This window comes from Geotrypetes seraphini, chromosome 6 (assembly GCF_902459505.1).
Source record: "Geotrypetes seraphini chromosome 6, aGeoSer1.1, whole genome shotgun sequence".
Taxonomy (NCBI): domain Eukaryota; kingdom Metazoa; phylum Chordata; class Amphibia; order Gymnophiona; family Dermophiidae; genus Geotrypetes; species Geotrypetes seraphini.
Window position 1 is genome coordinate 133933277 of NC_047089.1, and position 12889 is coordinate 133946165.

Consider the following 12889-nt stretch of genomic DNA (forward strand, 5'->3'; position numbering starts at 1 on the left):
GTGGGTGAGAGTGGATAGTGCTGGTGTGGTCTGGTGGGGAGGGAATCTGGGTGGAGCCAGGAGAAGAAATATGGGAGTGCAGCCAATATTTGGTGCTGCTTCCTGCACAGTTAACATGGGCATGCTGCATGTGGATAGCAAAAATAGAGGTCCTTATTATGCGGGTTAGCCTAGTTAGCTAAGCGGGTACAGTGATGAATGTCTGTTATATCAGGATAACTTTTAGCTAAGATGGATACTCTTTGTCAATGCCCAGATAACAGTTCAGGAAGAAATATCTGGGTCTAATTTAGCCAGTGCTGGACTGTATTTTAAAAATATTGACTGCTACCAGATGAATATTGACCTCCTAATCTATAAATGTAGCAGCTGAATATCGCCACTTACATATATGTATTATGGGGACAAGTCTACAACTGGATGCCTCCATTTAGGTAACCTGAAGATAAACAGTTAAAACCTATTTATAGCAAAATCTAGGCACCCGGGTTCCATTGTAGAATGGCTCAACAACCAACCAACAATGGGAAGAGAGAAACCCATATGTATATCGAAATCAAATGCACTTTTGAGGGAATAGACAGTGGCCTTCCAAGAAGATAAACCTGAGCCCAGAAGTATGGAGCAGTCACAATATTTATTAAGTTGACAAAATCTCAGATAAAAGACTTGACATGAAGCCATGTTTCGATGAGAAACACCCTGCATTAGAGTTATATTATCTAATAACTCTTAAGTATTGCTGAGCCTTCTCACTTGAAAGCCGCAAACTGCTACAGAAATAGTAAACAATAGGCAAACACAAAGGCCCAAATTCTGTAAATGACGCTTAAATCGGCCAGCACCTAGAAAAATGGCACCTATCCTGGATGAATATTATGCACTGGAAGTAAGGTATAGTGCATATATTCCCCATGACTGCAAGCAGGGCCGGATTAATCAATAGGCCCAAGAGGCACGTGCCTATGGCCCGAAGTTGTCAGGAGGGCCCGCTGAGGAAACAAACAGGACTCCAATTTTTTTTTTTTTCCAGCAGTGTTGGACCCCCCCCCTGGGAAAGATCAGCAGCGCCGGCTCTCCCCCCCCCCTCCGGAAAGATCGGGAGTGCTGCCCCTCCCCCTGGAAAGATCAGGAGTGCCCGGCACCCCCTCTAGAAAGATCGGCAGTGCTGGCCCTCCCCCGGAAAGATTGGCAGTGTCAGGCCCCCCTCCTGGGAAAAATTAGCAATGCGCCCCCCCCCCCCCACAGCAGTGGCGGCAAGTTCCTTCCTGCAAGCGGTGCTCAGCCAATAGCTTCCCCTCTGATGCAGCTTCCTGTTTCCACCTGGATGGTTCATATAAGAGGGGCAGCCTTGGACGAGCAGCAGCAGCACCGCTTGTAGAAGAAGCATTGCTGGACAGGAAAATTATGGAACTAAAGAACTAAATTGTAGGTGAGATACAATTATTTTTATCAAGCACATAACAGAAAAAAAGACTGCCTTTCTGTGCTAATGCTTGGTTAAATATTAAGTGCAAAAGCAGGTGCTCCAAAGTTAATCATGAGTGTCACTTCAGGTATCTTTGCAGACAGTCCTTGCTTTACAGTTTGCCTCCCCTGAGAGTTGGCGAGATAGTATGCCTGATTGAGAAGTAGAGAGAGAAGAAAAAAAGTGAGTATAGAAGAAAGTGAGTATAGAAGAAAGGATAGAAAAAAAATTTTTTTGTTTGTTTTTTATATTTTTTGAATTTAATTTGGAAGATTGAAGGTTGAAAATTGAAGTTGCTGCTGAGTAGCCTGGCTAAGGGGGAGTTTCGGTGGCTGATGTCAGGGGTGGGCGGAGCTAACTCTCGCCGATCCCCTTAGTCTCCTGCCTTTTTTCTCCCCTTCTCAGCTTCGGTTTGCCTTCCTTCCTTCTGCTTTTACCCTAAATCCTCTGTCTCTCTCTTCTGCTTTCTCCTGCTTGCCTCCTTGTCTTGCAATGTGCTCCGAGATTGGCCCCTCCCCTTTTAAGGGGGAGTTTCGGTGGCTGATGTCAGGGGTGGGCGGAGCTAACTCTCGCCGATCCCCTTAGTCTCCTGCCTCTTCTCTCCCCTTCTCAGCTTCGGTTTGCCTTCCTTCCTTCTGCTTTTGCCCTAAATCCTCTGTCTCTCTCTTCTGCTTTCTCCTGCTTGCCTCCTTGTCTTGCAATGTGAAGGAAGGATTGGAGGATCCAATCATCGACACAGACCTGAGACCCAGGAGGAAGCTGAGGAGAGGAAAATCTGCTATCGTGGTGGGAGATTCAATCCTGAGAGAGGTGGACAGTCACATAGCAGGAGGCAGAGCTGATCGCCTAGTGACATGTCTCCCAGGGGCGAGGACAAAGGACATCTCCGACAGAATCGAGAGTATCATGGAGGGAGCTGAGAGAGAGGACACAGCAGTGATAATCCACGTCGGAACAAATGACGTCAGCAGAAGGAATTTCAACATGACTACACTGACCGAGCAGTTTAAGATCCTGGGGAGGAAGCTGAAGCTGAGAACAGGGAAGATAGCCTTTTCAGAGATCCTGCCAGTACCAAGAGCAGATGCGAAGAGGCAGACCGAGCTGCAAGCAACAAATGGATGGCTGAGGCGATGGTGTGACGAGGAGGGTTTCCTCTTTGTACGGAACTGGTCAACCTTCCTGGGGAAAAACAAGCTCTATAGGAGAGACGGACTGCATTTGAGCACGGCTGGGACGAGGATGCTGGCACGTAACATCCAGACCTGCATAGACATGAATTTAAACTGATAACAAGGGGAAAGCCGATAGTCGATCTGACCTCGACACATCGGACCACAGTATCAAGCAAGGATACTGAAACAGAAAATGGCGATAGTGGACTAGAGACAAAATGGACACTTTATGGACATAAACCCAAAGATGCAGCACAGGGACCCAAGAGGCAACTAGAAATAAAGAGTAAGACAAGGAGGAAACAGCAGGACCCAGAGGGCTATCAAAGAACAAAAAAGCGGGCAGAGGACGGGATAGACACACCACAGGAGGCAACACGTGAGGAGACCAGCAGGAGCAACAAATCAAGAGTAGATCCAAAAGAAAAGGTAACAAACTGGGACTTAAATTGCCTATATACAAATGCTAGGAGCCTAAGGACTAAAATGGGGGAGCTAGAAGTTATAGCCGGAAATAAGGACATAGACATAATAGGAATCACAGAGACATGGTGGACAGAGGACAACAAATGGGATGTGGCCCTTCCAGGGTATAAACTCTACAGGAAGGACAGAGCACACAAAAAGGGAGGAGGAATAGCACTGTATATAAAGGACTCCATTCCTTCATCCAGAACAGAAACAACAATAAGGGCGGACAGTCTGGAGTCACTATGGGTTAAGCTGACAGGAGGGGAAGGAGCTGACATCAAATTGGGATTGTACTATCGCCCACCAGGACAGTCAGAAGCAAACGACCTGGAACTGGAGGCCAAACTGAGGCAGGAGTGCAAAAGTGGAAGGGTGGTGGTTATGGGGGATTTCAACTATCCGGGAATAGACTGGGACATTGGGCACTCAAATTGCACGAGAGAAACTAAATTCCTAGAGGCGATAAGGGACTGTTTCATGGAGCAGCTGGTCACGGAACCAACGCGAGGGGATGCCACGCTAGACCTAATCCTCAACGGGCTAGAAGGACCCGCAAAGGAGGTGGTGGTAATAGCACCATTAGGGAACAGTGATCACAACATGATCCAGTACAAATTAAACATGGGAACATCAAAGGTGAAAAGAACCAAAACGACAGCACTCAACTTCAGAAAGGGAAACTACAAGGACATGAGGAAAATGGTAGGAAAAAAGCTCAACAGCAACTCAGGGAAGGTGAAGACCGTAAAGGAAGCCTGGACACTGCTTAAAGGCACAGTGCTCGAGGCACAAGACCTGTGCGTCCCAAGGTTTAGGAAAGGGTGCAAAAAAAATCGAACTAGAAACCCAGCATGGATAACATCTGCAGTTAAAAAGGCGATAAGTGACAAGAAATCATCCTTCAAGAAATGGAAAAAGGATCCAACAAAGGAAAACCAGGAAGAGCACAAAAGACACCAGAAAGAATGTCATCGAGAGGTCAGGAAGGCAAAGAGAGAATATGAGGAAAGACTGGCAGGAGAAGCAAGAAACTTCAAACCCTTCTTCAGGTATGTGAAAGGGAAACAACCAGCCAGAGAGGAAGTGGGACCACTGGACGACGGAGACAGGAAAGGAGCGATAAAGGAGGAAAAAGAGATAGCTGAAAGGTTAAACAAATTCTTCTCGTCAGTCTTCACCAGAGAGGACACATCCAATATCCCAGAACCCGAGGTGATTATAAACGGAGAACACGACGAAAGGCTGGTACAACTAGAGGTAAGCAAAGAGGATGTCCTCAGACAGATAGACAGACTAAAGAGCGACAAATCACCAGGCCCGGACGGCATCCACCCAAGGGTACTAAAAGAACTGAGAAACGAAATAGCAGAGACACTTCGCCAAATATGTAACCTCTCCCTAAAAACTGGGGAGATCCCAGAGGACTGGAAAATAGCAAATGCCACGCCCATCTTTAAGAAGGGATCAAGGGGTGACCCGGGAAACTACAGGCCTGTGAGCTTGACCTCGGTTCCTGGAAAGATGCTGGAAGCAATGGTAAAGGACACAATCTGCGAACACATAGAAAACAATGGACAACTGAAGGCGAGCCAGCATGGCTTCTGCAAGGGAAGGTCGTGCCTCACGAACTTGCTGTACTTCTTTGAGGGAATAAACAGTCAGATGGATAAGGGTGAATCCATAGACATCATTTACCTTGACTTCCAAAAAGCCTTCGACAAGGTACCACACGAACGGCTACTTAAAAAACTGTGGAACCACGGGGTGCAAGGGGATATCTACCGATGGATCAAACACTGGCTAGCGGGCAGGAAACAGAGGGTTGGAGTCAAGGGCCAATACTCAGATTGGCAATGGGTCACGAGCGGAGTTCCGCAGGGGTCGGTGCTGGGACCTCTACTATTCAATTTATTTATTAACGATCTGGAAACGGGGACAAAATGTGAGGTTATCAAATTTGCTGATGACACCAAACTCTGCAGCAGGGTTAGAAACACGGAAGACTGTGAAGACCTACAAAAGGACCTAACGAGACTGGAAGACTGGGCAAAAAAGTGGCAAATGAGTTTTAACGTGGAGAAATGCAAGGTCATGCATGTAGGGAAAAAGAACCCGATGTTCAACTACAAAATGGGGGGAACACTGCTAGGGGTGAGTAACCTGGAAAGGGACTTGGGGGTGATGGTCGACTCATCACTGAAACCATCGGCGCAATGTGCGACAGCCTCAAAGAAAGCAAACAGAATGCTGGGCATCATCAAAAAGGGTATCACAACCCGGACGAAGGAAGTCATCATGCCGCTGTATCGCGCAATGGTGCGCCCGCACCTGGAGTACTGTGTTCAATACTGGTCGCCGTACCTCAAGAAGGACATGGCGGTACTCGAGGGAGTGCAGAGGAGGGCGACTAAGCTGATAAAAGGTATGGAAAATTTTCCATACGCTGACAGGTTAAAAATGCTGGGGCTGTTCTCCCTGGAGAAGAGGAGACTTAGAGGGGACATGATAGAAACCTTCAAAATCCTTAAGGGCATAGAGAGAGTAAATAAGGACAGATTCTTCAAACTGAGGGGAGCCACAAGCACTAGGGGTCACTCGGAGAAATTGAAAGGGGACAGGTTTAGAACAAATGCTAGAAAATTCTTTTTTACGCAGAGGGTGGTGGACACATGGAACGCGCTTCCGGAGGAAGTGATAGGCCAGAACTCTGTACAGGGGTTCAAGAAGGGTTTGGATAGGTTCCTGGAGGATAAAGGGATAGAGGGGTACAGATAGAACTTGAGGTAGGTTATAAAAGTGGTCAGAAACCACTTCACAGGTCGCAGACCTGATGGGCCGCCGCGGGAGCAGACCGCTGGGCGAGATGGACCTCGGTCTGACCCAGTGGAGGCAACTTCTTATGTTCTTATTAACCACATCCTCCCGATCAGCCCTGAAATGCACATGGCATCCAGGATGGATATGTATGTATAGCACCTTCCCCATCCATCCCCAGTAAGTTTGGATTCATTCCCAGTCGATTCTTTCCCCTCCTCTTCCACCCCAACATAAATGGATCTTTTGTTATCAATATTGTGAATTCTCATGGTCCCCATCCCTGTGCACACTTCTAATGTGGATTTATGTACAGTGCATGCTTGTAAAGTGTGACTTTGCACTTGCAGTGCAAAAGCAATTTCTGTTCCAGGATAGGATGACCTTTGAGTCAAGCAAGCTCCGCTCTTCTGAAATTGTCTGCTATTGCAAAGGGGGATAGGGGGTATGATTTTATTTTTCATTGTTTCCAAACAATGGATATTCCCACCTCTTCCCTAGTTCTCAATAACCATGCAATAGGGCAGTCCTCTCTCACACCTTCCAACCTGTGGTCATTGCTCCATGATCACTTTACTAGATGATAGTTACTGATATGAATAAAGTGTGAATACAGCACGGACAGCTGAAGGGCTATCATCAGCTCCCCCTGTAATCCTCACAGTTAGACACAGAAACATGATGGCAGATAAAGGCTAAATGGCCCATCTGCAGCATCCACTATCTCCTCCTCTTCCTATTGGCTAAGGCTCATTACACCTGCATTACGATATCATAGAGCTTTATGGTTATAGAAACACAGACATTACATGATTTTTTCCATATACTGTATGTGAAAAGTATAGAAACATAGAAACATGATGGCAGACTGCAAGTGAATAGTGGTGTAAAAAGTTGGACACCTTTGAAGCGGCCTTTGGTTTTCTGCAGTTTCTAGAAGACATAGGGGTAATGTGAAAAGCCAGACTTGGTCTTAAACTCCCTGGAAGGTGGGCTTGGGAAAATGACATCATTCCACAGGAGTCTTAAGCCCTAGCCCTGGGCAGGAAGTTGTCTTTTGGGCAGTACAACCCAAGTGATCACAACAGAAAATTCACATTTAGGTTTAAGTCTATCCCATACCAATAGACCAGGACTTTTAGACGTTGCAGCTGGATCCATCCAACAAGGAGAATTCCAGTATAACTGAACTACTTACATCTTATTTGGAATTTGTTCATAACTTTGGCGTTGTTAAAAGAAAGTGTTATTGTTCAAGCATATTGCCTCTTCTGCATTCCAAGAAGTAAAGATTGGAGTTATTCTTTCAATTACTGGTGAGGTCTGATTTCATTTAGAGGAGTGAGTGGAAGTCTGGTGCAAGCTTGCTGTGGAGCCCAAAACTAAAGAGCTGGCTTCTGCTCTGGTCCTCAACAAATAAAATAACTTTATGTACCCTCTGCCAACATCCGGGAGAAAGAATGGGTTACACACACTTAAGCGCTATTAAAAGAATCACAAGTACTGGCACCTAAGAAAAAACTTAGGTGCTGGTAATATAGGCCAGGGTTTTAAAGGCCTACATTACTGGCACTAAGTTTTTTTTGTTGTTTTTTTTTACAAGTTTTTAATTGGTTTTAAATGACATGATCAATTACCACACTGATTAAAGCCAATTAAAGCAATTAAGTTAAGCGCAATCAAGGCGCCTACCGGCACCTAAATTATGGCAAACAAAAGGAAGAACTGCAGGAATAGTGTATAAGATGCCAAGTCTTTATTCAATAGACATAGATATCAGTATAAAACAGTTTGTATCCAAAATATGGTCCAAGAAGTTGATGAACAGGGACCCAACACGGTCCGTGTATCGAAGAAACACTTCTTCCTCAGAGGTCCTAAAAAGTATCACATACTAAGGCACCATATGGATAACAACTGGAAATGGCAGTGGTATAGACAGCTAAGCGAGCTGGATAGGCCCAAATTGCTTGCAGAATCTTGCTAAACCAACTGCTCACAGCCAGCATATAACTAACATTTACACACATTTATGGTTGCATCGGCCATAGATCTGGCATGGATGTGAGCACCTGAATGCAATGGAGACATACACAATTTGCAGCATTCAACAAGAGCCCTTTCCAAGTCCAATTTTGTTTGACGCCTGTATACTCCCAACTCACATATATGCAGTATTTAAGTTGAGTGGGTTTTTGTAGAATAGCATTTAAGTGTCCTGTTGGCACTTACAACAGCTCCCTTAAGAAATGCTACCTAGAATTCCTACAAAGCAGAACAGTGAAGCATGCAAGGTTTAACGTAGAGTAAGTTGAATAATTTTTGTAACATGGGGGTCATTTAACCTGTGGCACAGTGTTATCAAGGTTACTGGTACAATAATAATTTTTTTTAAAAAAACTTTTGCTGCACCTTAGTAACTATCCCCTTAGAAAACAGATTCCTTTATCAGAGATAATATTTTCTTATGGTTAATTTTATCAAATAAGAGTAGTGTGCAATAGAGGTGTGTATAGAAAAAGAATTCATTTTATTTTCAGATTTTGGGGTTGATTTTCAGATATGCTTTAATTTGTTTCAGAAATTCATCCTTATAAAATTTGATTTACATGTGTAAAAATTTTTAACATGTAAATCAGCTTTACACACATTAGATTCAGAAGTTTAATGAATTTAAATTCAATTTAGTATGCATTCTTTACATGCATTAAATTTTACAAACCAAAATCACAGATGAAATGCACATTCTAACTCAATGGTCTTGAACTCGCGACCCAGGGGCCACATGCGGCCCGCCAGGTACTATTTTGAGGCCCTTGGTATGTTTATCATAATCACAAAAGTAAAATAAAACAGTTTTTTGATCATATGTCTCTTTAGCTATAAATTACAATATTATTATTAAGACTTAGCCAAAAGGAAAGATTTATAAGTTATAAAGAGTTTTACCTGATGCAAAATTGTCATTTCTTTAATAAAACATTACCTATTTTTTCTGAGGCCCTCCAAAATCCAAAATGTGGCCTTGAAAAGGATTTGAATTTAAGACCACTGTTCTAACTTTACATTTAGGAATCCTGTGAATAAGAGAATACAGATTTATTAGCTTGCGAAGAGAACCACACTGAGAATGTATACCAAAAAAGATAAGAGGCGGCATCCAACATTCCCCAGTAAATGGAAAAAGGTGGACAGTAACATTATACACACAGACATATGAGGGGCCGCTGGAAAGCTCTCAGCCCAACCAAGAAGAGAATGATGTGGAGACATGAAATTTACAAGTTATCTCATATGTGGCTAGGATAGAAGGGAATTCTGTAAATGGCACTCAAAATTTGGTGCCAGAAAAAAACTGGCACTAAGCACAATTCTATAAAGAGTTTGTGCCCTTTATAGAATCGTGCATAGCGCCAATTCCCATGTCTAACTGTAGGTGCTAGGCAGTGGCGTAGGAAGGATGAGAGGCGCCCCTCCCTTGCCCTTTTCTCCATCCCCAGCTCCACGTGTGCTCCCCTTCCCTTCTCCCGTACCGCTAGTTGTTCACCTCCACAAGTAAAACCTTCAACATGCTCCTCGTGACCCTAGTGGCTCTCCCTCTGATGTCACTTCCTATGCATGGCACCTGGAAGTGACGTCAACAGAAGAGCTGATGTGGTTGCAAGGAACACGTTGAAGTTGTTGCTCGTAGTAGTGAACAACCAGAGGTATGGGGAAGGGAAGGGAGCGTGTGCGGGGCGATGGGAGGAGAGGAAAGAAGCGGAGGGGGCAAAGAGAAGGAGGGGTGCCGGCACCTCCACCAACATGGCACCTGGGGCAGACCACTTCCCCTTACTACGCCACTTACAGCTGCTGAAACCTGCTGCAAATGCTGGTGTCCAAGTTAAGTGCGCTAAGGCCATATTCTATAGCTACAGGTGTAACTTTTTTAGATTGCCCCTAACATGCTCATGGCCACGCCCCCTTTCAAGTTACACACTAGTAGAGTTATGCACCCATACCTTATAGAGTAGAATATAGCAAGATGCATGTGCAATTTTTTTTTTTCAAAATATCTTTATTATGGTTATTGCAAACATACAAAAAATCCAGGAAACAACAGTATAAGAATACAGAATAAAGTTGCATCAAAGTAAAAGCATGAATATACAGTATGCAATGACATAACAAGTTTTCTAATATTAAGAGTCATTATTATCACAATAAAGATCAAGGAGAGCCCAAGTTTTACAGAAGTGAGGATAGGTGTGCAAATTTTAATGAGTGCCAATTAACTTCAACTTCACTCAGGCTCATAATCAAAACATTTATACGTCCAAAAACCAGCCTAAGTCGGCACTTGGACATCCTAATAGCCTAGACGTCAAGTGCCCATAATCGAAACCAGCTTTCTGAATGTCCAACAGGGCTTCCAAGTCGCTGAACGTCCAGAGCCTAAAGGGACTTGGGAGGTATGTTATGGGCCGGCATCAGGCGGGCTTAAGCCTGAACATCCTGCTGCGATAATATAAGCTTTCTCAGGACTAGAGAATGACACGGGGACTGTTTATTGTGGTAAACCGTGGGTCACCACAGTAAATCCGCAGGAATGGAGACATTTGCAACTGGTTTACCACAGGAATGGGGACAAGACCTTTCACTACCCCGCGGGAATGGGGACAGGACCTTTTACCATCCCGTGGAAGCAGTGAAAAGTCTTGCTCCTGTGGTAAAAAAAATTGCACCTGTGTCAGACTCGGCATCTCCTCCCCAGCTCCTCTTGCGCCTATTTTACCTTCAGGAGCCAGCCATGCTATGATGAAGACAGAAGAAACCCAAAACCAAAGCCTGAGACCAATGTGATTTGAAGAATAAAATTACCAGACAACAAAAAGAAAAAAAATAAATTTATTTTATATTTTGTGATTAGAATATTTCAGATTTGAAATATGTATCCTGCTAGAGCTGGTATTAGACATAACTGGGGACCGCAAAGTCCAGGCTGTGCTTCTTTAGCTTCCAGCTGGCTTAGGGTTCTCTCTCTGACCAGGGGACAGTTGCCCTAATTGCACTCCCCTAACATTATTCCTGCCATGTGTGACTAAAGTATTCTGTTAGCTTGATTTTTCTATGTAGCATTCTGTAGTAATTTGGTTTGTTCAGCTTTCACAATAGAGAAGGGGATATTTGTGAAAGGTAGGGGAGATGGGTTTTGTTGAATCTTGCTCTGTTTTATTTGTGTTTATAAAATAACAATTGTCAGGGGAGAAGCTTCCACCCACACACATGCGACTTCAGGGCGGCACAGGCAGGCTTCGCCGGCATCAGTTTCTTTTCTAAAGCACCGCGAAGGTAAGGGGGAGGGAGATAGATTTGGCCAGAGGAAGGGAAGGGGCAGCACGCACACGATCGGTGACTACGTGCCTTCCCTCCCTTCTCTACGCCGCAAAGGTAAGAGGGAGGGAGGGAGATTCTCGGGCTGCTGAAGGGCGGTGAGGTGGTGGGAGGGAAGGGTGGATGCTACGGGAACGGGTTGGTGAAGGGGACTGTGGGGATGGGACGGTGGGGACAGGGCAGTGAAGGGAACGGTGGTCCGGTGACGGGGGACAGATTTTTTTCCCCATGTCATTCTCAGGACATCCAAGGCAGAACTTAGACCTGTTTTACATGTGTCTAAGTATTACAAAGTGTTCCAAAGATGACCACTAGAGAATTCAAGGCATGACCCCCCCTTACTCCCCCAGTGGTCATGACCCCTCCCACCACCTGTGGAAGGAAAAAAAAAATCAGTAGGCTTCCCATCAGCTGATCATGGCAGGGGAATCCCCATTAGCTGAGCCAGTTTCAGGTATTCCTGCTGGCTTAGCTGATTGGGATTCCCCCTGCCAGGATCAGCTGAACTGGCAGGGAGATTCCTCTCTCCCTCCCTCCCTCCCACCCAAGCACTGATCAGCCCCCTTCCCACTTCAATTTTCTGAGCAGTTCCAATGTGTGAGTTGCAGTGTGTGTGGGGGGGAGGGTGTGGTTCTCTTCCTTTTGAGCGGATTGTAAGTTTCAGCTCTCTTTGAAGCATGTCATAATAGGTTGCATTTGTGATAGTTGTTCCTCTTTCCTGGTAGGTTTCAAGAATAGGCCCCTGAGAATCCCAGAAAACAGTCAACATCAACTTTCCTGCCGACAGCTACCTTTTTGACTCGTGCATAAAATTTAAGTGTTGCTCTTGCACCTAAATTTAAATACGTAGAGGCTCATTTTCAAAGTAATTAGACACACAAAGTACCATTCAAACTGTGTCTAAGGGCTAGATTCACGAACCTGCCCGGTCGGGCCGGATCCAGGCAGGTCCGATGAATTCTCGAAACCCCAATATGCAGATGGGGCGATCGGAGGATCGCCCCCATCTGCCTGCCCGGATCACTCGATAGTGATCCCAGTGCATGCACAGACCATCTGTAGATGATCTGCGCATGCACTGGACTTCCAGGCCCGGCATAGATTTATTTTTTTCTTCAGGAGCTGGGAATTTTTAAGAGACTAGTCTTCACGCGCGCCGACTCTCCTGCTCTCCCCAAGCCCTGCTCTTGCCACCCAGACTCTCCTGCTCTCTGCCGCCTTCCCTGCAGTGCAAGCCCGCGGGTTTAAAGAGGGGCTGCACTGCGGCATGCAGCCCCGCTTAAACCCGTGGGCTCGCATTGCAGGGAAGGCGGCAGAGAGAGTCACACTTCCTGCCTTCTCTTTCTTTCCCTATTGGTTAGAATTAGCTCCAAAGCAGAGCTCAGGGCAGAGAGCAGAGCAGGGACAGGAGCTGCATGATTCCCCCGGTGCCTGAAACCTATTCCTACACAGCAAGATTGGGGCAGAGAGCAGGGCAATGGAGCAGGAGAATTGGCATAGACCTGTGCGACTGGTCCCAAGCAGTTGCTTCTATTCTTGATTGGCCAGCCCAATCAGTGTCCCAAATTTGTGTTGTGAATTGCGTCCC

The 12889-nt window shown here is 45.4% G+C and overlaps 1 protein-coding gene across 1 annotated transcript in view; it reads right to left on the bottom strand.

Moving 5' to 3' along the window:
* Positions 1-410: 410 nt before the first annotated feature.
* The window catches only part of LOC117362909 (heparan-sulfate 6-O-sulfotransferase 3-like), a 34187-nt gene continuing 21708 nt past the window's right edge, over positions 411-12889 (bottom strand). Inside the window, exons 2-3 of the mRNA XM_033949996.1 lie at positions 8935-9005; positions 411-439 (exon numbers count right to left, since the gene is read on the bottom strand). Coding sequence (XP_033805887.1) covers positions 411-439; positions 8935-9005 — 100 coding nt within the window. The remainder of the gene's footprint in view (positions 440-8934; positions 9006-12889) is intronic.